At 49.9% G+C, this 26861-nt stretch overlaps 1 protein-coding gene across 2 annotated transcripts in view; it reads left to right on the plus strand.

The window, feature by feature from the left end:
- LOC137316175 (RING finger protein 145-like) overlaps window positions 1-19782 on the plus strand; it is a 33700-nt gene extending 13918 nt beyond the window's left edge. The window contains exons 3-10 of one of the 2 annotated variants that reach the window (XM_067980348.1): window positions 509-600; window positions 3142-3377; window positions 7973-8151; window positions 8924-9064; window positions 10925-11107; window positions 13062-13209; window positions 14438-14794; window positions 18478-19782. In XM_067980348.1, coding sequence (XP_067836449.1) covers window positions 509-600; window positions 3142-3377; window positions 7973-8151; window positions 8924-9064; window positions 10925-11107; window positions 13062-13209; window positions 14438-14794; window positions 18478-19197 — 2056 coding nt within the window. In that variant the 3' untranslated portion in view covers window positions 19198-19782. The remainder of the gene's footprint in view (window positions 1-508; window positions 601-3141; window positions 3378-7972; window positions 8152-8923; window positions 9065-10924; window positions 11108-13061; window positions 13210-14437; window positions 14795-18477) is intronic. The other variant, XM_067980381.1, reaches the window with a different exon arrangement.
- The last annotated feature ends 7079 nt before the right edge of the window (window positions 19783-26861 follow it).

Here is a 26861-nt window from a genome sequence, read left to right on the forward strand (position 1 = left end):
ATCTAAGGACGATTGGAAGATTGTGGCCAGAGTCTCTGCAATGTCCACCCTTACTTCCCTCAGTAACCTAGGATGCATCCCATCTGGACCGGGTGACTTTTCTATTTTGAGTACTGCCGACCTGTTAAATAGGGAATTCGGGAGAAACGTCTTTGCGCAGAGAGTGGTGAGAATGTGGAACTCGCTACCACAAGGAGTAGTTGAGGTGAATAGCACAGATGCATTTAAGTGGGAGCTGGATAAGTACATGAGGGAGAAAGGAATAGAAGGATAGGTTGATAGGGTGAGATGAAGTAGGGTGGGAGGAGATTCGTGTGGAGCATAAACGATGGCATAGACCAGTTGGGCCGAATGGCCTGTTTCAGTGCTGTAAATTCTATGTAATTTATCACTTGGAAGCTGTGTACTTAGCCACTTTAGATATAGTGTTCCAGGAATTGGATTGAGGTTTTATGGATTCCTGGGAAAAACTGGTTGCCTAATCTTCTGCCGTTTTGTTCTTTTCAAGGAACTATATTCTCAGAGAGCTTGAATATGGGTATGAAGGGGCTGTGTACATGGACCTCACAGCACTCCAGCGGTTTGTCGGTACACTAGCAGGTAGGCGACCTTTACCACACCACTATGGCCATTTGGCGAGGCTGTTTATTTATATTGGGTGTTCGTGGTGCCCAAAGAACAATCATAGAATCGTACAGCACAGAAGGAAGCCATTCGGCCCATCATGCCTGTGCTGGCTCTCTGAAAGAGCTATCCAATTAATCCCACTCCCTGCTCTTTTCCCGTAGCCCTGCTAATGTTTCCCCTTCAAGTATTTATCCAATTCCTTTTTGAAAGTTACTGTTGAATCTGCTTCCACCGCCCTTTCAGGCAGCGCATTCCAGATCACAACAACTCGCTGCATAACTAAGTTTGCCGATGACACAAAGATTGGTGGCATTGTAAGCAGTGTAGATGAAAACATAAAATTATAAAGCGATATTGATCGATTAGGTGAACGGGCAAAACTGTGGCAAATGGAATTCAATGTAGACAAATGTGAGGTCATCCACTTTGGATCAAAAAAGGATAGAACAAGGTACTTTCTAAATGGTAAAAAGTTAAAAACAGTGGATGTCCAAAGGGACTGAGGGGTTCAGGTACATAAATCATTGAAGTGTCATGAACAGGTGCAGAAAATAATCAAGAAGGCAAATGGAATGCTGGCCTTTATATCTAGAGGACTGGAGTACAAGGGGGCAGAAGTTATGCTGCAGCTATACAAAACCCTGGTTAGACCGCACCTGGAGTACTGTGAACAGTTCTGGGCACCGTACCTTCGGAAGGACATATTGGCCTTGGAGGGAGTGCAGCGTAGGTTTACTGGAATGATACCCGAACTTCAAGGGTTAAGTTACGAGGAGAGATTACACAAATTGGGGTTGTATTCTCTGGAGTTTCGAAGGTTAAGGGGTGATCTGATCGAAGTTTATAAGATATTAAGGGGAACAGATAGGGTGGATAGAGAGAAATTATTTCTGCTGGTTGGGGATTTTAGGAGTAGGGGGCACAGTCTAAAAATTAGAGCCAGACCTTTCAGGAGTGAGATTAGAAAACATTTCTACACACACAGGGTTGTAGAAGTTTGGAACTCTCCTCTGCAAACGGCAATTGATACTAGCTCAATTGCTAAATTTAAATGTGAGATAGATAGCTTTTTGGCAACCAAAGGTATTAAGGGATATGGGCCAAAGGCAGGTATATGGAGTTAGATCACAGATCAGCCATGATCTTATCAAATGGCGGAGCAGGCACGAGGGGCTGAATGGCCTACTCCTGTTCCTATGTTCCATAACATAAATTCTCCTCAAGTTCACCCTTGCTTTTTTTTTAACTTTATATCTGTGTCCTCTGGTTACCGACCCTCCTGCCAGTGGAAACAGTTTCTCTCTATTTACTGTTATCAAAACCCCATATGATTTTGAACACCTCTGTTAAATCTCCCCTTAACCTTCTCTGTTCTAAGGAGAACAACCCCAGCTTCTCCAGTCTCTCCACATAACTGGAGTCCCTCATCCCTGGTACCATTCTAGTAAATCTCCTCTGCACCCTCTCCAAGGCCTTGACATCCTTCCTAGAGTGCGGTGCTCAGAATTGGACACACTCCTCCAGCTGAGGCCTAACCAGTGTTTTATAAAAGTTTAGCATAACTTCCTTGCTTGCGTTCTCTATGCTTCTCTGAGGCTCCCGTATGCTTTTTTAATAGCTTTCTCAACTTGTCCTGCCACCTTTAAAGATTTGAGTATGTCAACTCCCAGGTCTCTGTTCCTGCACCTTCTTTAAACTTGTACCATTTAGTTTATACAGCTGGGGCCATAGGACTCTCTGATTGCTTTCCTCATACTGCCAGGCCTCCACTGCTGACCTCTGACTGGCCGTGACCGTCAGAAGGGACAATTGTTTTGTCTGATTTTAAAAATGTGATCTGTTTTGATGGTTTATCGCCCTTTTCTGAACTTTTTTTTTCTTTTTGTGAAATCTGGTGAGGGAGGTTAACCCTGGAGAACAGAACCCAGCCCGACAACCCTCCGAGATCGCTGAGCTCCTCCAACTCTGGCCTCTTACGCATCTCCGATTTTCATCGTTCCCTCCGTTGGCGGCCGCACCTCCAGCTGCCTAGGCCCTAAGCTCTGGAATTACCTCTCCGCCTCTCTACCTCTCTCTACCTCCCTTAAGGTGCTCCTTAAAACCTACCTCTTTGACTAAGCTTTTGGCCACCTACCCTAATATCTCCTTATATGGTTCAGCAGTGGGTTTTAAGGTGCGTCTTAAAGGAGGAGAGCGAGGAGGAGAGGTTTAGGGAGGGAATTCCAGAGCTTAGGGCCTAGGCAGCTGAAGGCATGGCCGCCAGTGGTGGAGCGATTAAAATCGGAGTTGCGCAAGAGGCCAGAATTGGAGGAGCGCAGACATCTCGGAGGGCCGAAGGGTTGGAGGAGGTTACAGGGATAGGGAGGGACGAGGCCACGGAGGGATTCGGACGCAAGGACGGGTCGAACAACAGCCCTGGGTCGGGGTGGGTGCGCGGGAAGCAGTTAGGGTTGGAGGTGTCGGGACGTGGCTCGCCCCATTGCAATAAGACTCGAACGTTTGTGTGCCCCGTAGGTCAGCTCCTGCTGGTCTCCCTCTGCACCTACTTCATGAAGACCAAACCGTTCTGGTTGTTCTCGGCTCACCTGCTCCCCCTGCTGGCCAGGCTCTGTATGATGCCCCTCACCACGCTGCTCGCCCTGAACAAGTTCGCCATCATCTTCACCAGCCTTGAGGTGCTCTACTTCCTGCTCTGCAACATGTTTGTGCCTTACCACCTGGCCAAATCTGCCTACCGACAGATAGTGCAGGTAGGACCATTGCTCTTATATGCTGTGCCTCGGCTAATAAAGGAAAGTATCCCGTATGCCTTCTTAACTATCTTATCTACCTGTCCTGCTACCTTCAGGGACCTGTGGACATGCACTCCAATGTCCCTCACTTAATTTACACCTCTCAGTGTCCTTCCATTTATTGTGTATTCCCTTGTCTTATTTGCCCTCACCCAAATGCATTACCTCACACTTCTCTGGATTGAATTCCATTTGCCACTTTTCTGCCCACCTGACCAGTCCATTGATATCTTCCTGCAGTCTACAGCTTTCCTCCTCATTATCAACCACAAGGCCAATTTTTGTATCACCTGCAAACTTCTTGACCAAGCCCCCCACATTCAAGTCCAAATAACTAATATATATCACAAAAAGCAAGGGCCCTAGTACTGAGCCCTGTGGGACCCCACTGGAAACAGCCTTCCAGTCACAAAAACACCTGTCGACCATTACCCTTTGCTTCCTGCCACTGAGCCAATTTTGGATCCAACTTGCCACTTTCCCTTGGATCCCATGGGCTTGTACTTTTTTGACCAGTCTGCCATGTGGGACCTTGTCAAAAGCCTTGCTAAAATCCATGTACACCACATCAAACACGTTACCCTCATCGACCCTTCTTGTTACCTCCTCAAAAAATTCAATCAAGTGAGTCAGACACGACCTTCCCTTAACAAATCCTCGCTGACTGTCCTTGATTAACCCGTGCCTTTCGAAGTGATGGTTTATCCTGTCCCTCAGAATTGATTCCAATAATTTGCCCACCACCGAGGTTAGACTGACTGTTAAAGTGATCATGAAGCTGTCCTTCCCCGCTCTTACCATCTTATGCGATGAGGTTGGCTCTGAACTGCCCTCTGAAGTGGCCCAGCAAACCATTCAGTTGAATGAAACCGCCACAATGCACCGGTTAAAGAAGAAGGCCCAGCAACACCACCTCAAGGTCACTAGGGATCTACAATAAAATCCCAGCGAGACCCACATCCTGAGAATTAATTTTTTTTTTAAAAAGCAGAGGAAAAATGCCTGAAATGTGGAGAGTGAGGAGGAGAAAGGAATTTGACGATCGGGGTTGATTTGGGTCCTAGGGCCTAGGTGCGTCTTTGCAGGGAGGACTAGTATCGCAAAGTGCGGGCGAGGGCCCTGCGGGCAGCTCCCCTGTCAGATACCCTCTTGCCTGGTGTGTGTTGCAGGAGCGGCCTAGAGAAGGCGAAGCAGGGAATTTTTCTCGATTTCTTCACCTTTGCAGCACTGGGTAATGGTGTGAAGGCCGACTCCTGCGAGCTCGGCAGTGTCCTCTGCAGGCACCTGGTGGTAATGCAGGCTGCCAGATCACAAGGCCAATAAAGTTGGGCCCACAGTCCCATCACAGCATGCAACTGTTAAATGATTCAGGAGGATGATACCGGGGTGGGGTTAGAGGATATAGTTAAGAGAAGAGAAGAGAAGAGCTCGGCCTCCATTCACTAGTGTAGTATGTGCTTATGGATCGGGTGGGAAAATGGAGTTGAGATAGAAGATCAGCCATGATCTTATTAAATGGTGGAACAGGCTCGAGGGGCCGAATGGCCTACTCCTGCTCCTATTTCTTATGTTCTTAAAGGCTAAGTAGAAATCTGATAGAAATGTGCAAAATTATGAGGGGTCGAGAGGGATTATTTTCGCCGTTGATGAACTGGTGACAATAAGAAAGAAAGAAGTTGCATTTATATAGCGCCTTTCACGACCTCGGGATGTCCCAAAAGGGCTTTACAACCAATGTGTAGTATAGTCGCTGCTGTAATGTAGGAAACACGGCAGCCAATTTGTGCACAGCAAGGTCCCACAAACAGCGATGCGATAATGACCAGATAATCTGTGTTAGATGTTCGTTGAGGGATAAATATTGGCCAGGACACCGGGGAGAACTAGTGCCATGGGATCTTTTACGTCCACCTGAGCGGGCAGACAGGGCCTCGGTTTGACGCCTCATCCGAAAGACGGCACCTCCGACAGTGCAGCACTCCCTCAGCACTGCACTGGGAGTGTCAGCCTGGATTATTTGCTCGAGTCTCTGGAGTGGGACTTGAACCCACGACCTCCTGACTCAGATGCAAGAGTGCTACCCACTGAGTCACAGCTGACACTGTAACTCCAGTCCTACACTACATGGTTGACTCTTAATGCACCTCAGGGCAACTAGAAATGGGCAGTAAATACTGCCATTGCTTTAACGTGCAGTCGCTGTTATTTAAGTAGGGCAGCCATTTTTGCACACAGCAAGATCCCACAAACAGCGAATGAAATGACCAGTTACTGGTTGTTGTTTACTGGCGGTGGCACTTGAGATTAGGTCAGCGGTAACTCCCCCGCTCGTCAAGAGTGTTGCCAGATCTTCAAAGTCCTGAGCCAGCGGAGGAGCTAGACGAGACTTCAGTTTTTACGTCTCATCTTAAGGCTGTGGCTCCGACACTCCCTCAGCAGTGCCCGGGAGTGCCGGCCTGGATGACGCTCGAGTCTCTGGAGTGGGGACTTCAGCCCGTGATCTTCTGACTCGGAGGCTGGAGTCCGCCCACTGAGCCAAAGGCTTGACACCCAAGTGCGAAGTAGCGGTTCGGTGATGTCCAACTTTGGTTTTAAAGGCCTGTAGATTGTAGCAGGAGGAAAGACTGAGGGAGATGAGGAGTCCCACACATGGGAGAGAATGAACGGGAGTTGATTTTCAATACAGTGAGCAATGGGGGAAGGGAGGAACAAGAGAAAGCAGGACAATGTACTTCTAGTTTAGAGAACCAGGAAGGAAAGTTTGGAGCGAGATGACAATAGCGTTCGTAAAATAGAGCGAGACAGGAGAAGCTGCGATGGATGGGAGAGGATGTGAATGGCTCCAGGCAGCAAGTTATCAATGGGTTGTCTCCGTAAACTGGAGGTCTTACTTATCCATATCGTGGGTTAATTACAAAGAATCACAAAGAAGTACAGCACAGAAACAGGCCATTCGGCCCAACTGGTCCTTGCCGGTGTTTATGCTCCACACTAGCCTCCTTCTTCAGCCACCCTTCTTCATCTAACCCCACCAACATATCCTTCTATTCCTTTCTCCCTCATTTGTTTATCTAGCTTTTCCTTAAATGCATCTCTGCTAGTCGCCTCAATTACTCCTTGTGGGAGCGAGTTCCACATTCTAACCACTCTCTGGGTAAAGAAGTTTCTCCTGAATTCCCTATTGGATTCATTAGTGACGATCTTATATTTATGGCCCCTAGTTCTGGTCTCCCCCACAAGTGGAAACATCTTCTCTACGTCTACCCTATCAAACCCTTTCAATAATCTTTAAGACCTCTATCAGGTCACCCCTCAGTCTTCTCTTTTCTAGAGAAAAGACCCTCAGCCTGTTCAGCCTTTCCTGATGGGCATAACCTCTCTGTTCTAGTATCATCCTAGTAAATCTTTATTGCATCTTCTCCAGTGCCTCTATATCCTTCTTATAATATGGAGATCAGAATTGTGCACAGTACTTCATGTGAATTTCATTCCAAAGTTACGCTGTTGGTCAGTTCTGGGGAGGAGCAGTGCACGTCCCAGAGTGGCCGTGACAGCTGAACGGGACATGGTTCTGTGCCTGTACTTCCCAACATGGTGGCTGGTTGCTGAGTGGAATCCTTTAAGACTATAGTGACCTCCTCCCCCACCCCCACCCCCCCGCCCCAAAGGATGACGGGGGGGGGTACGATGCTGCAGAAATGACGACCTTATAGGAACTGTTTGACCCCGACGTTTCTGTAGCCGTTTCTTCTCCATCACCAAGACCGCATGCTACCACCTCCGTAACATCTCCCGTCTCCGCCCCTGCCTCAGCTCATCTGCTGCTGAAACCCTCACCCATGCCTTTGTTACCTCTAGACTCGACTATTCCAATGCTCTCCTGGCCGGCCTCCCTTCTCCCACCCTTCATAAACTTGAGCTCATCCAAAACTCTGCTGCCCGTATCCTAACTCGCACCAAGTCCCGTTCACCCATCACCCCTGTGCTCGCTGACCGACATTGGCTCCCGGTCCGGGAACGCCTCGATTTTTAAAATTCTCATCCTTGTTTTCAAATCTCTCCATGTCCTCGCCCCCCCTCCCTATCTCTCTAACCTCCTCCAGCCCTACAACCCTCCGAGATCTCTGCGCTCCCCCAATCCTGGCCTCTTGCGCATCCCCGATTTTAATCGCCCCCACCATTGGCGGCCTAGGCCCCGGAGTTCCCTCCCTAAGCCTCTCTACCTCTCTCTCCTGCCTTGGGATGTTTTACTACATTAAAGGTGCTATATAAATGCAAGTTGTTGTTGTAGGGAACTTGCTGGGAACATACTGGAATTGCACCTCTCCAAATAGTATCTCCTTTCCTCTGTTGTGAAAGAGCGAAAGGAGTTGGAGGTGAACCTGAGCTGCAGCGACAGGCAGGGCACGAGTTGGCGGAAGGGGTGTGGGGTGGGGGGGCGTTGTCCAGAGGAGGGCAGGCCAAGGACTAGAGATGGAGGGGATGGTGGGCCATGAGTACCGTTGGTGTGAAGTGGCGTTGACTCTGACTGTGGACCTGTTTTATATGCGCAGGAGAGCGAGCTGTACGGAGTCCTGGGCCTGGGGATGATGCTGTGGAATCAGTTTGCTGTACCGGTGCTCTTCACGGTGTTCTGGCTGGTGCTGTTTGCCGCCGAGATCTACTTCTACCACAGCTCTCGCAACCAGCCAGTGGCTTCTCACGAGGGCCTGATCTTTGCCTTTCTCACCAGGTACTGTGGGACCTTTGTGTCTTCACCTGAAGAAGACCCCCTGAAATCTTCCATTAGAAAGGGGTCGTTTGTCGGTTACAATTTTTGGTTTTTGCTGATTCGCTCTTCTTTTCTCCTGGAAAAGAAAGAAAGACTTGCATTTATATAGCGCCTTTCACGACCTCGGGACGTCCCAAAGCGCTTTATAGCCAACGAAGTACTTTCGAAGTGTAGTCACTGTTGTAATTAATGTAGGAAACGCTGCAGCCAATTTGCGAACAGCAAGATCCCACCATCAGCACTGTGATAATGACCAGTTTTTGCCCTCTATGCCTTGGTTTATAAAGCCAAGAATCCCATATGCCTTTTTAAACAGTTTTATCGACTTGGGGGAGATGAGGAGAAATATTTTTAAAGCGAGTTGTTATGATCTGGAACGCACTGCCTGAAAGGGCGGTGGAAGCAGATTCAATAATAACTTTCAAAAGGGAATTGGATAAATACTTGAAAAGGAAAAAAAATTGCAGGACCATGAGTAAAGGGCAGTGGGAGTGGGACTAATTGGATCGCTCTTTCAAAGAGCTGACACAGGCACGATGGGCTGAACGGCCTCCTTCTGTGCTTCTGTGATTCTATCCTGCCACCTTCAAAGTTTTCTGTGTGTGAACCCCCGGACCTCTCTGTTCTTGCACCCCCTTTGAAACGCCCGACGCTGCCTGTTGTCAAGTAGAGTTGCACGGACCTTGCTGGATGTTTGATGCCTCTTTGACCTCCTTCCTTTGACCTCTTGCAGTGTGGCCGGGTGCTGCGTCACTCCGTACTCCCTGGCAGGCCTGACGTTCACCGTCTCCCGACTGTCGCTGGGCCTGCTCACCCTGTGCAAGTTTTACCTACAGGGATTCTCGGCCTTCGTAGATGGCAACCTCATGCACAGGTAAGGGCAAGGGAGGGCCCCTGGACGTGGACCTCTCCTGAACCGCTAAAGAAAGATGGGAAGAACTTGCATTTATATGTCTCTTTCACATGGCTGATTACAATCAATGAAGCACTTTTTGAAGTGTAGTCGCTTTTTGTAACGTAGGGAAACGCGGCAGCCCAATTTGCGCCCAGCAAGATCCCACAAACAGCCAATGTGATAATGAACGGATAATTTCCTTTTTTTTTTAATGGCGTTGGTTGAGGGATAAATATTGGCCGGGACACCGGGGAGAACTCCCCTGCTCTTCTTTGAAATAATGCCCTGGAATATTTTGCGTCCACCCGAGAGGGAAGACGGGGGCCTCGGTTTAACGTCTCATCCGAAAGACGGCACCTCCGACAGTGCAGCACTCCCTCAGTACTGCGCTGGGAGCGTCAGCCTGGGTTTTGTGCTCATATCTCTGGAGTGGGACTTGAACCTTCTGACTCAGAGGTGATGTTGCCTGAGGGATAAACATTGGCCAACAAAGCTTACTGAGCACTAACTGTCATGACAACACCTAGAGTTGGTCACCGTGAACTGCAGGGGGAGGGGTACCATTGGCTTGGGTCCAATAGGAGGAATTGGGTGGCATTGAGTTGCTGCACGAATATCTGACCGGGGATTGGAAGTTGTACAGAGAGACTGAAATGCTCAGAAATCCATGAAACACAATGCTGACTGTACTACGCGGACCCAGCAAATGGAAACGTCCGAGGAGGGTAGCAGGGGATATGAGGAAAGATCAGTAGCCTGGAGTTTTCTCTTTGGCGATCAGGCGTTATTGATGCAGAGCTTGCCCTCGGGAGATTGATGGAGTGGGGTAGAGTCCATGGATAGGGTCGAACGTATACGGTTCGTGAAAGAAGTGGCACTTGATGGGTCAAAAGGCCCTTTTATTGAACCCTCCTTTCGAGTGCTGACGTGAGGTTAGTCGGAGAGATCGGGCTTCAGTCCCGTAGAAAGGGGATGTGAACACAAGTCACAGTTGGAGAGGATTGGTTGGTTTGCCAGCTGGACTGCGAGATGAAATCTTCTGTTTGCAGACCTGGCTAACGTTGTGTTTCGAAGAATGTTGTGGCCCAGTTTTCTCCGCCAGTTCCCCTCCTCTGCTCCCCTTCCCTGTTGATGTTGTCTCCCTCACTGGGACCAAGTGTCCTCCATCCTTTGCCTAAAGTCACTACAAGATGGAGTGTAACGTTACACCTTAACGCAAAAGCGCCTTTGTCCAAGACTGGACTGTGAGCGCGACAGGTTATTTGACAGTGGAAGATGTCACAGAAGAAAGTGGTTCCCGTTCTCGCCCAAGGTCCCCGCGAAAGCATTGTCCAATAAGAGTTGCTGGACAAACATCAGGAGGAGGGAAACGAGGGGCACTGAGGCCAACTTTAACGACCCCCTTTTACCACCCTGGCAGAGATCAGCACAAGGTGGGAATTGAACTGGGTCTGTACAGGTCTCTGTGTGTGTGTGTGTGTGTGTGTGTGTGTGTGTGTGTGTGTGTGGCTAAGCTCACTGAGTAAACTCATTAACACTGTGGGAGTTTTAGTTTTCTTCACGTTGCATCGACTATTTTGGTGGCTATTTCTGAGATGTCCTTTGAGTAGACTCCCCTGTGGTATCGCCTCTCGGCAAAACAAGAAAATCAGAGGAGAGAACTGTTTAGTTTCAGCATTTTCTGTTACTTTCTATCTTGTAATTTTTTCTTTCTCTCAGAGGCGTGACGGAAGGTGTGACGTTACTCTCTATCTTGTAGTAATTTTATCTTTCTCACAGAGGCGTGACGGAAGGTGTGACGTTACTCTCTATCTTGTAGTAATTTTATTTTTCTCACAGAGGCGTGACGGAAGGTGTGACGTTTCTGCTGCTGGCCTTACAGACGGACCTGATTGATCTGCAAGTTTTACAGCGCACCTTCCTCCTCAGCATCATCCTCTTCATCATAGTGGCCTCCATCCTGCAGTCGATGCTGGAAATCACCGATCCGATCGTGCTTGCATTGGGCGCTTCCAGAAACAGGTCAGTGGCAAAAGCACGTGAGCGGGCGGAGAGCGACCTGCAAGGTTACTCTTCAGAGTCAGAGTTTCTTTTATCTCTTAACCAATATTCTCTCCGCCTACTTCTCCTGAAGGCGTTGACTTATTGGTGCGGTTCAGATCCCAATTACCTTCCAGTACCTCGTCCCAAGTGGCCATTATTCTTGCCTGAGCGTTGACTGTGAGTGTCCGCAAGCTGTTCAACCACTATGGGCATCACAATCGCGCCTGATTCTGTTCTCGCGTTACGTAGAATTACAATGTATAGCACAGAAACAGGCCATTCGGCCCAACTGGTCCATGCCAGTGTTTATGCTCCACACAAGCCTCCTCCCTCCCTCCCTACTTCATCGAACCCAATCAGAATAACCTTCTATTCCTTTCTCCCTCATGTACTTATCTAGCTTTCCCTTAAATGCACCTATGCTAGTGGCATCAACTACCCCTTGTGGTAGCGAGTTCCACATTCTCACCACTCTCTGGGTAAAGAAGTTTCTCCTGAATTCCCCTATTGGATTTATTAGTGACTCTCTTATATTCATGGCCCCTAGTTCTGGTCTCTACGTTGGAAACATCTTCTCTATCTCGCCTTCCATATGTTGACTTTGGAGAGTTGCTGGGATGTAATCAGGAGCTCGGGCTGATCTCTTTCCCCTGCCCTTAGCCATGGCAACTGAGTCCAGTTTTAGTGATTCTATCACTGCCTTTGCTGAGATGATGAAACTCAGCAGGGATCTGGGATGGAATCTAGGAATTTTCCCAAGAATAGATGATCTGATTTTAACTACAACAAGACTGTACCAAGGCTTAAGGAACCGTCATTCACCCCCACCCCAACCCATTGCCTGAATTAGAGAATGACCATAGAAGCTTCCAGCACAGAAGTAGGCCATTTGGCCCATCATGTCTGTGATGGCCCTTTGCTGGAGAAATGCATAAACTAAACTAACCTACCACCCTGATCTCTCTCTCCAGCCCTGCATCATCCTCTGCTTCAAATAATTATCCAACTTTCCCTTGAAAGATGCAGCGGTCTCTGCCTCAACCATTCCCGAAGGCAAATAATTCCCAGCCTTTGGTCTTTCCCAGGAGCTGATTCCCGGCCTCTTCACCATCTAGGAATATAGGAACAGGAGTAGGCCATTCAGCCCCTCGTGCCTGCTCCACCATTTGATAAGATCATGGCTGATCTGTGATCTAACTCCATATACCTGCCTTTGGCCCATATCCCTTAATACCTTTGGTTGCCAAAAAGCAATCTATCTCAGATTTAAATTTAGCAATTGAGCTAGTATCAATTGACGTTTGCGGAAGAGAGTTCCAAACTTCTACCACCCTTTGTGTGTAGAAATGTTTTCTAATCTCGCTCCTGAAAGGTCTGGCTCTAATTTTTAGACTGTGCCCCCTACTCCTAGAATCCCCAGCCAGCGGAAATAGTTTCTCTCTATCCACCCTATCCGTTCCCCTTAATATCTTATAAACTTCGATCAGATCACCCCTTAACCTTCGAAACTCCAGAGAATACAACCCCAATTTGTGTAATCTCTCCTCGTAACTTAACCCTTGAAGTCCAGACATCATTCTAGTAAACCTACGCTGCACTCCCTCCAAGGCCAATATGTCCTTCTGAAGGTGCGGTGCCCAGAACTGCTCACAGTACTCCAGGTACAGTCTAACCAGGGTTTTGTATAGCTGCAGCATAACTTCTGCCCCCTTGTACTCCAGTCCTCTAGATATAAAGGCCATCATTCCATTTGCCTTATTGATTATTTTCTGCACCTGTTCATGTCTCCTCACGTTCTGGCTCACGGCCCACGTTCTCCGGTTATGCTGTGTGAAATGAATTGAGTGCGATGGGATCCATGGCCTTTTCCGAATTCCTTGTTTCTTTTATGTTTGTGTGATTTTTTTTTTCTTTTTCCCCCTCCCCCCCCCAGGAGTTTATGGAAGCATTTCCGTGCGATCACCATGTGCCTTTTTCTGTTGGTATTTCCCAGTTTCATGGCCTACAGGATCGCGCAGTTCTTTGAGATGGACTTCTGGCTGCTGATCATCATCTCCAGCAGTGCACTGACCTCTCTGCAGGTGGGTGGGTCAAAGGGCACCTTAGGGGTTGCGGGAGAGGGCGGGAGGGGGGGGGGGGCGGGGGGGAAGGACGCCCGTCTCAAGGGGTCACGAGGGTCAGTCCTTCCCACCGACGCACGCCACCGTGCTTCAAAGAAACATGGGGCAAGTATTCACCGCGCTCTGGTGGGCCGGCATTGGGTAAAGATTTGGTTGGGTCCTGGCTGTTGGGTTTCAAGAGAATGCAGATCAGGTACTTGCAGCTTGAATGGGCAAAAGAAATCTACCATAGTCTGCACCACACACAACGGTCCCGTTTAAAACGGGCAGTCGTAGTCACTTATATCGGCCAAAAAGCGTCAACCGTTATCCGTTTGCGTTAGCGTTGCCGGTCATAACGTCTTAAAGAGCTCCTCTTGTTTCGGGCAGAAACAGCTGTGCTTACTCACTAGTACGCACCTCGTTAAGGTGCACTGAATGCAAGAGCAAACATTGTGTCCAATTCTGGGCACCACACTTCAGGAAGGATGTCAAGGTCTTAGAGAGGGTGCAGAGGAGATTTACTAGAACGGTACCAGGTTTGAGGGACAAGTTATGTGGAGAGACTGGAGAATCTGGGGTGGTTCTCCTTAGAGCAGAGAAGGTTAAGGGGAGATTTGATAGAAGTGTTCAAAATGATGAACTGTTTTGATAGAGCAAATAAGGAGAAACTGTTTCCAGTGGCAGAAGGGTCGGTAACCAGAGGACACAGATTTAAGGCCATTGGGAAAAGAACCAGAGGCTGTATGGTTCTATGATTTCCTGGTCCTCGAACATGTCTTAAGGTCAAGGATAAATGACTACCCTATAAACCCAACACACAACACAAAAAAAAATCCCCCCCCCTCCGCCCAGCTCCAAACCTAAAAATACCGCACTGAGGGGTCACAGTCTCAGGATACGGGGTAGGACATTTAGGACTGAGATGAGGAGAAATTTCTTCACTCAGAGAGTGGTGAACCTGTGGAATTCTCTACCACAGGAGGCTGTGGAAGCCAAGTCACTGAATATATTTAAGAAGGAGATAGATAGATTTCTAGACACAAAAGGCATCAAGGGGTATGGGGAGAGAGAGCGGGAATATGGTATTGAGATAGAGGATCAGCCATGATCATATTGAATGGCGGAGCAGGCTCGACGGGCCGAATGGCCTACTCCTGCTCCTATTTTCTATGTTCCTGTGAATCTCGCCATGTTCTCTTTCTTCCAGGTGACTGGGACTCTCTTCATCTACGGGCTTTTTGTGACTGAGGACCTGAGGCGGGAGCCCATTGAAAACTTGGACGACATCATATACCACGTGAACAGTGCGTGCCGGGTCCTGGAGTTCCTGGTGGCGGTGGGCGTGGTGGCCTACGGGGCGGCGGAGTCGGTCTTCGGGGAGTGGAGCTGGATGGGGGCCTCGGTCATCGTCGTCCACTCCTACTTCAACGTCTGGCTGCGGGCCCGCTCGGGCTGGCGGAGCTTCCTGCTCCGTCGCGAGGCGGCCCACAAGATCAGCCTGCTGCCGCAAGCCAGCCGGCAGCAGCTCGAGGAACATGGTGACGTCTGCGCCATCTGTTACCAGGTAGGACCTGGCTCCCTGGGAGACCCCTCTCGCCCCTGCTTGGAAAAGGGGGAGGCTGAGATAACCGACTGAAAAGGAACAAAGACTTGATTTATGTATAGCCGCCTTTCACCCCTTCGGGACGTCCCAAAGCGCTTTATAGCCAATGAAGTACTTCTTTTTTGAAGTGTGACATAGAAAATAGGAGCAGGAGTAGGCCATTCGGCCCTTCGAGCCTGCTCCGCCATTCAATACGATCATGGCTGATCCTCTATCTCAATGCCATATTCCCGCTCTCTCTCCCCGCACCCCTTGATGCCTTTTGTGTCTAGAAATCTATCCAGCTCCTTCTTAAATATATTCAGTGACTTGGCCTCCACTGCCTTCTGTGGTAGAGAATTCCACAGGTTCACCGCCCTCAGGGTGAAGAAATTTCTCCTCATCTCACTCCTAAACGTCCTACCCCGTATCCTGAGACTATGACCCCTCGTTCTGGACCCGCCCCAGCCAGGGGAAACATCCTCCCTGCATCCAGTCTGTCTAGTCCCTGTTGTGATGTCGGGAAACGCGGCAGCCAATCTGCGCACAGCAAGATCCCACAAACAGCTGTGAGATAATGACCTGATCATCTGTTTTAATGTCAGTTGAGGGTAGAAACTTTGGCTGGGACACCGGGGAGAACTCCCCTCCTCTTTGAAGTAGTGGCCGTGTGATCTTTTACATCCACCTCAGAGGGCTGATGGGGCCTCAATTTAACGTCTCGTTCAAAAGACGGCACCTCCGACAGTGCAGCACTCCCTCAGTACTGCCGCTAGTAGTGTCAGCCTGAATTATGTGCTCAAGTCCTCTGGCTGGGGACTCGAACCCACGACCTTCTTGACCCCAGAGGCAAAAGTGCTACCCACTGAGCCACGGCTGACAGAGAGTTGATGTCGGTAACTGGTTGGCGCAGTGGGTTGGATAGCGACCTTTCACCTCTTGGGGGCCAGAGTTCAAATCCAGCCCAGAGTGACAGGGACTGAAAATTCTCCTCTGGCTGCGAAAAGGTTCCGGGCCGTCTCAGTCTGCTCCCCACTGGACGTGAAGCTGCAGAGGGATTGTGACAAATGGAGGGCCAGTGCACCACCACAGGATCTGAGGGTAAGGGATAGCTCTTTGTGTTTGAGAGGCCCAGGTGAGGGGCTACAGCCTTTAGTGCAGGATGAAAACAGTGTGAATGAGTCAATCTGGAACATAGGAACAGGAGTAGGCCATTCAGCCCCTCGTGCCTGCTCCGCCATTTGATAAGATCATGGCTGATCTGTGATCTAACTCCATATACCTGCCTTTGGCCCATATCCCTTAATACCTTTGGTTGCCAAAAGCTATCGATCTCAGATTTAAATTTAGCAATTGAGCTAGTATCAATTGCCGTTTGAGGAAGAGAGTTCCAAACTTCTACCACCCTTTGTGTGTAGAAATGTTTTCTAATCTCGCCCCTGAAAGGTCTGGCTCTAATTTTTAGACTGTGCCCCCTACTCCTAGAATCCCCAACCAGCGGAAATAGTTTCTCTCTATCCACCCTATCCGTTCCCCTTAATATCTTATAAACTTCGATCAGATCACCCCTTAACCTTCGAAACTCCAGAGAATGCAACCCCCAATTTGTGTAATCTCTCCTCGTAACTTAACCCTTGAAGTCCGGGTATCATTCTAGTTGGAAGTTGTGGTTCGGGGTATGATGGTGTAGTGGTTCGGGGTATGATGGTGTTGTGGTTCGGGGTATGATGGTGTAGTGGTTCGGGGTATGATGGTGTTGTGGTTCGGGATATGATGGTGTTGTGGTTCGGGGTATGATGGTGTTGTGGTTCGGGGTATGATGGTGTTGTGGTTCGGGGTATGATGGTGTTGTGGTTCGGGGTATGATGGTGTTGTGGTTCGGGGTATGATGGTGTTGTGGTTCGGGGTATGATGGTGTTGTGGTTCGGGATATGATGGTGTAGTGGTTCGGGGTATGATGGTGTTGTGGTTCGGGGTATGATGGTGTTGTGGTTCGGGGTATGATGGTGTTGTGGTTCGGGGTATGATGGTGTTGTGGTTCGGGGTATGATGGTGTTGTGGTTCGGGGTATGATGGTGTTGTGGTTCGGGGTATGATGGTGTTGTGGTTCGGGGTATGATGGTGTAGTGGTTCGGGGTATGATGGTGTAGTGGTTCGGGGTATGATGGTGTTGTGGTTCGGGGTATGATGGTGTTGTGGTTCGGGGTATGATGGTGTTGTGGTTCGGGGTATGATGGTGTAGTGGTTCGGGGTATGATGGTGTTGTGGTTCGGGGTATGATGGTGTTGTGGTTCGGGGTATGATGGTGTAGTGGTTCGGGGTATGATGGTGTTGTGGTTCGGGGTATGATGGTGTTGTGGTTCGGGGTATGATGGTGTAGTGGTTCGGGGTATGATGGTGTTGTGGTTCGGGGTATGATGGTGTTGTGGTTCGGGGTATGATGGTGTAGTGGTTCGGGGTATGATGGTGTAGTGGTTCGGGGTATGATGGTGTTGTGGTTCGGGGTATGATGGTGTTGTGGTTCGGGGTATGATGGTGTTGTGGTTCGGGGTATGATGGTGTTGTGGTTCGGGGTATGATGGTGTTGTGGTTCGGGGTATGATGGTGTTGTGGTTCGGGGTATGATGGTGTTGTGGTTCGGGGTATGATGGTGTTGTGGTTCGGGGTATGATGGTGTTGTGGTTCGGGGTATGATGGTGTTGTGGTTCGGGGTATGATGGTGTTGTGGTTCGGGGTATGATGGTGTGTTGTGGTTCGGGGTATGATGGTGTTGTGGTTCGGGGTATGATGGTGTTGTGGTTCGGGGTATGATGGTGTTGTGGTTCGGGGTATGATGGTGTAGTGGTTAGGAATGAGAGTTCAAATCCCACCTCGGCTGTTTGAGAATTTCAACTGTTTAAAACAAATTCTGGAAATAAGAAGCTGGTCTCAGTAAAAGTGACCACGAAGCTGTCGGATTGTGGTAAATCCCCAACTGGTTCACTGATGTTCTTTTAGGGAAGAAACCTTCCGCCCTTACCCGGTCTGGGCCTAAACATGACTCCAGTTCCACACCAACGTGGTTGACTCTTAATTGGCCTCTGAAGTTGTATCAAACTTAACAGCACTGTGGGAGAACCGTCACCACACGGACTGCGGCGGTTCAAGAAGGCGGCTCACCACCACCTTCTCAAGGGCAAATAGGGATGGGCAATCATTTTTTTATCATTCTCGGGATGCAGGCATCGCTGGCAGGGCCCCATCCTTGCCCCACCCTTGTTGCCCCTCGAGAAGGTGGTGGTGAGCCGCCTTCTTGAACCGCTGCAGTCCGTGTGGTGACGGTTCTCCCACAGTGCTGCTAGGTGGGAGTTCCAGGATTTTGACCCAGCGACGATGAAGGAACGGCGATATATTTCCAAGTCGGGATGGTGTGTGACTTGGAGGGGAACGTGCAGGTGGTGTTGTTCCCATGGGCCTGCTGCGCTTGTCCTTCTAGGTGGTAGAGGTCGCGGGTTTGGGAGGTGCTGTCGAAGAAGCCTTGGTGAGTTGCTGCAGTGCATCCTGTGGATGGTGCACACTGCAGCCGCGGTGCGCCGACGGTGGAGGGAGTGAATGTTTAAGCAGTTGTATCTGTTGTCGGTCTGGATTTAATAATTTGCTATTTTTCCCTCCTCTCTTCTTTCCAGGTGATGAGAACAGCTGTTGTAACTGTTTGCGGACATTATTACCATTCTTCCTGCCTCCGGAGGTGGCTGTACGTGCAGAAAACGTGCCCCATGTGCCACCAACCCATAAAACCATCCACCCCCCCGCCAGAGCCGCCCCAGCTGGCCAGGGAAGAGGAGCAGGCCCTCGAGCAGCAACCGGCGCCCCCTGGAGACGGGGACGCAGCTGGTATCGCGGAACCTACCGGCGGTGGCGAGGAGCAAACCGGGGCTCCGGGCTTCGGGCCTAGCTCTAGCGGAGACGCCGAACTGCAGCTGGGTCGTCGGGAGAGCAGCGGGTGGCAACAGGCAGGGCGCGAGCCTCCGGAGGGCGCGGAATCCTTTCAGCTTTCCGGAGAAGGTGGTCAGACTCCTGAGAACGACACGGGTGTGGGAACGACGGAATCGGAGGACAGTCAGTCCGCGGAAGGAAGGGACGGGGCGGAAAATGCAACGGGGAAAGAGAGCCCGGGCTGCGGGAAGGCTCCTTCCGAGGAGTTAGGCCACAAGCCTGGCTCAAACGGAGAGGACGCAAGGGACCCCTTCTGCAGTCAATCTCCAAACACCGATCAGGACTTGAATCCATTTCCGGACATGGCGAGAACGCCTACGGAAAGAAGGGAATCTTTACGGTTTTCCGAAAGGAAAGACTCCTCAGGAATAGAACTAAGTTTACAGGATGAACGGTCGGAAGAGAGTTGATTGTCCTGGGACTTGAAGAAAAATCCTAGGGTATATAAAAAAAAATTTAAACTGGAGAAGATGTATCGCTGTAAAAACACAATTGACTTTTGTTGACGATCCAGACTGTGAGGCCGATATATAAAAAAAAAACAAGGGTGGTTGAACTCTTGACCTTTACTTCACCCTCGTGGAGTGGGGCCATTTTGGAACCTGCTGGCTTCCAGGGAAGGCAGGAGAGGGAAAGGGGGGGAAAGTCGAGCGACCGACCCTTGGCCTCACTCGAGTTCAAACACCTTTTCCGAGTGCGTTGGTTCCCGTTCAGCGCTCTCTCACCCACATTGCTGTTGAGGAGAACTTACTGGTGCATCGCATCGGAGGTCTGAGCGAGGAACGATTCGTAAATTGAAAATAGGCGTCTTTCCCCCCCTCTCCCCTCTTCCCCCCTCCCCCCACCCCCTCTTCTTTCCCCCTTACCCCTCTCCCCTCTTCCCCCCCTCCCCCTCTTCTTTCCCCCTTACCTCTCTCCCCTCCCCCCACCCCCTCTTCTTTCCCCCTTACCCCTCTCCCCTCCCCCCACCCCCTCTTTCCCCAACCTCTCTCCCCTCCCCCCACCCCTCTTTCCCCCTTACCCCTCTCCCCTCCCCCCACCCCCTCTTCTTTCCCCCTCTCCCCTCCCCCCACCCCCTCTTCTTCCCCCCTTTCCCCTCTTCCCCCCTCCCCCTCTTCTTTCCCCCTTACCCCTCTCCCCTCCCCCCACCCCCTCTTCTTTCCCCCTCTCCCCTCTTCCCCCCCCCCCTCCCCCATTTTCGTGTACCTCAGGACAACCAGACATATCTCTGTTTACTTGGGCAGGAGGGGACAACAAGAGCCACTTATTTTTATTTGCCCTGCCCTCCCCTCCCCTTCCCCCCCCCCCCCCCGAATCTCGCGTTCAGAACACGGGCCTCATCAGCGACCCGCAGATTGCGCCGAGCACGGGTTTAGCGAGCGGGCCTGCTCTCGCGCCTTCACACAAGATGGCGGCGCGGTGACGCGTGGGAAGCGTCTCGACGTGATCGTGGCTTTCAACTTTACTCCCCCCCCCCCCTCTTCTCTCCCCACCCGGTAGGGTTGCCAACCCCTCCAGGATTGACCTGGAGTCTCCAGGAATGAACAATCAATCTCCACGACACTGGCTGTCAGCAACACGTGGGAGAAACTTCTTTGGGGCGTTAAAAAGAAAATGGTGTTTTTTTTATTAAATTTTCTTTGTAAAATGTTGTTTATCAGTTATTGAAATATTGGAGATGGGGGGACAAAAAGTGCTGTTTGATTGACAGCCAGGAATCATCCAACCGGGTGACGAGGAGTCTGTTTGCTTTCCGGTTGGACGAGTCGGGCGACCAATGGCGGGGGGGGAGTGGGGGGGGGGGGGGGGGGCGGGGCGGTTGAAGGTGGGAGGTCATGCGATGTAACCTCCAGTCCAACTAGAATCGGCAAATCTACCCCTCTTTTCCCCCTTCCCCCCCCCCCCCCCCCCACCCCCCCCTCAAGCCTAAACCCATTTGGTTCTCCGCCAGCTGGGTTCAAAGGAGGGAGGTGGGCAGAGCGACACTGTCCTTCGCCTCTGCTCCAGACATCCGATCATCTCCCGAGCCAGGCTCCAACAGGCCGAGGGGCGAACGGAGGCCAAGGCCAATGGAAGCGGAGGGGCGCGGCACTATTGAACCACTCAGTCCCAGATTGAACGTAAGGAAGGCCGTGCAGTTTTGAGATGAAATAGATTTGAGCCCTTACTTGCTGAAGGACACCAGATTGTGCCTGTCCATTATTATTAATGTTCTTCTCTCAACATCTCTTGTATTCTGTATTTTTGAATGTATTACATGATCATTTTGATCTGTGCATGCCTTAGGTCAGTTCAATTCGACTCCCCTATTTTTTTTCCCCCCCCTCCCTCATGTTCTGACTGCACTTTATTCCTGTCTCTGACTACCTTTAAATTACAACAGTGACCACGCTGCATAAAGTACTTAATTGGCAGTGGAGTGCTTTGGGACGTCTTGAGGTCGTAAAAGACGCTATCAGAATGATACCAGGGCTTAGAGGGTCACATTATGAGGACAGGTAGTGGTTGTTGGAGGCCAATCATCTCAGCCCCAGGACATTGCCGCAGGAGTTCCTCAGGGCAGTGTCCAAGGCCCAACCATCTTCAGCTGCTTCATCAATGACTTTCCCTCCATCATAAGGTCAGAAATGGGGATGTTCGCTGATGATTGCACAGTGTTCAGTTCCATTTGCAACCCCTCAGATACGAAGTAGTCCAAGCCCGCATGCAGCAAGACCTGGACAACATCCAGGCTTGGGCTGATAAGTGGCAAGTAACATTCATGCCAGGCAATGACCATCTCCAAGAAGAGAGAGTCTAACCACCTCCCCTTGACATTCAACGGCATTACCATCGCCGAATCCCCCACCATCAACATCTTGGGGGTTACCATTGACCAGAAACTTAACTGGACCAGCCACATAAATACTGTGGCTACAAGAGCAGGTCAGAGGCTGTGTATTTTGTGGCAAGTGACTCACCTGACTCCCGAAAGCCTTTCCACCATCTACAAGGCACAAGTCAGGAGTGCTATGGAATACTCCCCACTTGCCTGGATGAGTGCAGCTCCAACAACACTCAAGAAGCTCGACACCTTCCAGAACAAAGCAGCCCGTTTGATTGGCACCCCATCCACCACCCTAAACATTCACTCCCTTCACCACCGGCGCACTGTGGCTGCAGTGTGTACCATCCACAGGATGCACTGCAGCAACTCGCCAAGGCTTCTTCGACAGGACCTCCCAAACCCGTGACCTCTACCACCTAGAAGGACAAGGGCAGCAGGCACATGGGAACAACACCACCTGCACGTTCCCCTCCAAGTCACACACCAGCCTGACCTGGAAATTTATCGCCGTTCCTTCATCGTCGCTGGGTCAAAATCCTGGAACTCCCTAACAGCACTGTGGGAGAACCTTCACCACACGGACTGCAGCGGTTCAAGAAGGCGGCTCACCACCACCTTCTCAAGGGCAATTAGGGATGGGCAATAAATGCTGGCCTCGCCAGCGACGCCCACATCCCATCAATATATAAAAAAATAAACTTGCTTGTATTCCCTTGGGTTTACGAGATTGAGGGGTAGTCTGATCGAGGTGTTTAAATTTTAAAAAGGATTTGATAGGCTAGCTACAGAGCAACTCTTTCTTCTGGTGGGGAATCAAGAATGAGGGGGATGTAATCTTAAAATTAGAGCTGTACCATTCACGAGTGAAATCAGGAAACACTTTTTCACCCAAAGGGTAGTGGAAATCGGGAACTCTTTGATCTTACAATGCTGTGGATGTTGGGGGTCAATTGGAGCTTTCAGGACTGAGATGGATAGAGTTTTGTTGGGTAAAGGGTATCAAGGGATATGGAGCAAAGGCGGGTAAATGGAGTTAAGGTGTAGATCAGCCATGGTCTGATTGAATGGTGTAACAGGCTCGAGGGGCTGAATGGCCTACCCTCCTGTTCTTATATAAATGCAAGTTCTTCCTTTCTGTCTTACTTAGGCTTGATTTCAGTTTTTTGATCCAGCTTGTTCCTTTAGCGATGGTCAATCAGCCTCTACACAAGGACATCAGTCAGGAAAGAAGGGTCGGAGGTTCTGTTTTGCGAGGAATTTTCCTTCCACTTGAGAACTTACGTCTTCTCCACTTGTCCACCCGTTCTCGACGTGCCCCTTCGCCCCCAGTTACGACCCTGGAAGAGCTGGAAGCCTTTCAGCTTTGCAGCTCCTGCTGCCCTTTCCCCTGCGTGACCTATGTGAACATGACCTGGAGGTAACAGCACTCGCTGTGGGGGTTACGGGCTGAGACGCCAGCGATGTCTCCGAGTCGCTGTGAGTGGCCAGGATTGATCTACCAGAGAGTAATGGGGAAGTGGGCAAGTCAACACTGTGATGTCGATTGACATGTTGGAGCCCTACTGATAGTCCCAATGCTGTATTGCTTTGCAGACGTAACCTGCAACTCACCGATTGGTGATGCTATCTTTTTTCTGTTGCGTTGACGTTACAGCGAGTTACATCGAAACTACAGCACAGAAACAGGCCATTCGGCCCAACTGGTCTATGCCGGCATTTATGCTCCACACGAGCCTCCTCCCTGCTTCAGCTCACCCTATCAGAATACCCTATTCCTTTCTTCCTCGTGTTTATCTAGCTTCCCTTTAATGGCATCTACACTAGTCGCCTCAACTACTCCATGTGGTAGGGAGTTCCACATTCCCACTACTCTCTGGGTAAAGAAGTTTCTCTGAATTCCCTATTGGATTTATTAATGACTATCTTATATTTATGGCCCCTAGTTCCGGTCTCCCCCACAAGTGGAAACATTTTCTCTACGTCTACCCTATCAAACCCTTTCATTGTCTTAAAGACCTCAATCAGGTCACCCCTCAATCTTCTCTTTTCTAGAGAAAAGAGCCCCAGCCTGTTCAGCATGTCCTGATAAGTATATCCACTCAGTTTTGCTATCATCCTAGTAAATCTTTTTTGCACCTTCTCTAATGCCTCTATATCCTTTCTATAATATGGAGACCAGTACTCCACAGTTTTGGACGTATGGTACATCCACACACGATAGTGTAACTGGAACCAGGTAGCTCTTTGACTGCCGGCCTCACTTGTGCCAAGAAACGCAGGAGCTCTTCTGTGGGGGTGGGGGTGGGGTGGTGGAGGAGTGTGGTCTTGTGTGAAGAAGATGAATGAAGAAGAGGCTCGGTTGTGAGCTGAGGAATGCGCTCCCTGCTATCACTGGGTTGTGATGTTGGATCCGTTCAGTGAACCTAGTTGCCGTGGTCTGGCAGACGGCCGTTCAGAGGGACCGAGTTAACAACCCCAGGCTCGAATGGACACTGCCTTCTCCCTCCCCAGTGGCCAGGATTTGCCAGTTCTCAGCTGCTTGTATCGTCGTTCCAACAGCTTTATCTCCTTTCATTTCACTTGCCAAATTTTTTATCCTCTCGCTCTTAAGACGTTGACCACGTAAGATCACGTACGACCCTCGCACCGATCTTCATCAAGGGAACCAGCTGAATCCTTAGCCCCTTTTAATCGTGACTCCCCGTCGAGGAACAGCCTGGGATTCATCACCCAGTTTATGCCCTGAAGTTAATGAGGCCTCAGATAACTCAACACAGAATGGCTCCCCTGTTTACTGCAGCTGGGATTTCTCTCTTCCTTGTGTGGATCTTTTACAGCATGGGAGGAGGCCGTTCAGCCCATCTGTGCTAGCTCTTTGCCAGACCAATTCTAAACTAGTCCCACTTGCCCTGCTTTCTCTAGCCCTGTGTCTTCTTTAATTTTCCAAATTTCCATTAAACGAAGCAATGGTCTCTGCTTTGACCATTCCCTGTACAAAAGACATTTCTCCAAACCATTGTTGAAGGGATCCATTTAAAGCTGTCTCATTGCCCTGTGCATTTTTGGATTTTATTTCAGATTTGAGGGTTTTTCTTTACCTCGAATACACCTGGTCGAACTTAACCAAGGGATTCAGATTCCATTCTTCACCTGTGAAGCTCTCGCTCCAGTAATTTTCCCTCTTCCCCTGAAGGCACACGCTTGAGGTGAGTTAACAGAACCATGGGCACTAGATGCCTTTCAGTACGTTGCCCAAGTGAAGCAATGCAGTCGTATTTATTTATCACATCTCTCACATGCATCCCAAAAGACTTTACAATGTACAGTAACTCCAGTGCTGAGGGTGCACTGCACTGTCAGAGGTGTGCCGTCTTTTAGCCAAGACTTGATAGTGGGTAGCGCTCTCTGAGTCAGAAGGTCGTGGGTTCAAACCTCACCCAGAGACTTAAGCACACAATCCAGGCTGACACTCCAGTGCAGTACTGAGGGAGCGCCGCACTGTTAGAGGTGCCGCCTTTCGGATGAGACGTAAAACCGAGGCCCCGTCTGCCTTCTCAGCTGGACGTAAAAAAGTCCATGGCCACTATTTCGAAGAAGAGTCGGGGAGTTTCCCCCAGTGTCCTGGCCAATATTTATCCCTCCACCCAAACCTAAAGCAGATTATCTGACCAATTATCTCATTGTTTGTGGGGCCTGATGATGCTGCCTTGTGATAAGGTTGTTTCATTGAGCCCTGTAGTATCTCATCCGAGCTTTATTCTTCATCCGCGAACTCCTGCAGCAATGTCCTGGGACTGAGATGATTGGCCCCCAACAACCACTACCCTCTTCCTTTGTGCTAGGTATGACTCCAGCCACTGGAGAGTTTTCCCCCTGATTCCCATTGACTTCAATTTTACTAGGGCTCCTTGGTGCTACACTCGGTCAAATGTTGCCTTGATGTCAAGGGCAGTCACTCTCACCTCACCTCTGGAATTCAGCTCTTTTGTCCATGTTTGGACCAAGGCTGTAATGAGGTCTGGAGCCGAGTGGTCCTGGCGGAATCCAAACTGAGCATCGGTGAGCAGGTTATTGGTGAGTAAGTGCTGCTTGATAGCACTGTCGACGACACCTTCCATCACTTTGCTGATGATTGAGAGTAGACTGATGGGGCGGTAATTGGCCGGATTGGGTTTGTCCTGCTTTTTGTGGACAGGACATACCTGGGCAATTTTCCACATTGTCGGGTAGATGCCAGTGTTGTAGCTGTGCTGGAACAGCTTGGCTAGAGGCGCGGCTAGTTCTGGAGCACAAGTCCTCAGCACTACAGCTGGGATGTTGTCGGGGCCCATAGCCTTTGCTGTATCCAGTGCACTCAGCCGTTTCTTGATATCACGTGGAGTGAATCAAATTGGCTGAAGACTGGCTTCCGTGATGGTGGGGATATCGGGAGGAGGCCGAGATGGATCATCCACTCGGCACTTCTGGCTGATGATGGTTGCAAACGCTTCAGCCTTGTCTTTTGCACTCATGTGCTGGACTCCGCCATCGTTGAGGATGGGGATGTTTACAGAGCCTCCTCCTCCCGTTCGTTGTTTAATTGTCCACCACCATTCACCACCAATTGTTGCAAGACTTCCTTACTCTTGTACTCCAACCCCCTTGCAATAAAATTAATAGTTTCTCACCATTTAAAAAATATTCTGTTTTTCTATTCTTCCTACCAAAGTGAATAACTTTACATTTCCCCACATTATACTCCACCTTGCACCTTCTTGCCCACTCACGTGACCTGTCTATATCCCTTTGCAGACTCTTTGGCTGTGAGAGGCATCACAGCTGAGCGCAATATTACCCTCGCTCGTTTTTTTCCTTAAGCCAGAGAGACCGGGAAGGAACCAGCTTCGAACGGTGCTGAAAGAGAGATACATCTCAACAGGCTTTCACGTGTAATGCATTACTTTGGATCGTAGCACTGCTTGTTACACAGACAAAACACCGCAGCCACTTTGTGCACAGCAAGATCCTACAAACCAGTTGACCTGTGTTTGATTGAGGGAGGAATGTTGGCCCAGGGCACCAGATATTGGCCCTCCCTCTGCAGGCCCTTTAACAGCCTCCTGAGCCAGCAGACAGAGTCTTGGTTTAATGTCATGCAGCACTCCATCCGTATTATACTAGGGACAGCAGCCCCTGACCACCACTGCATTACAACAACAATTTGCATTTATATAGAGCCTTTAAAACGTAGTAAAACGTCCCAAGGCG

This window comes from Heptranchias perlo, chromosome 1, assembly GCF_035084215.1.
Source record: "Heptranchias perlo isolate sHepPer1 chromosome 1, sHepPer1.hap1, whole genome shotgun sequence".
NCBI lineage: Eukaryota > Metazoa > Chordata > Chondrichthyes > Hexanchiformes > Hexanchidae > Heptranchias > Heptranchias perlo.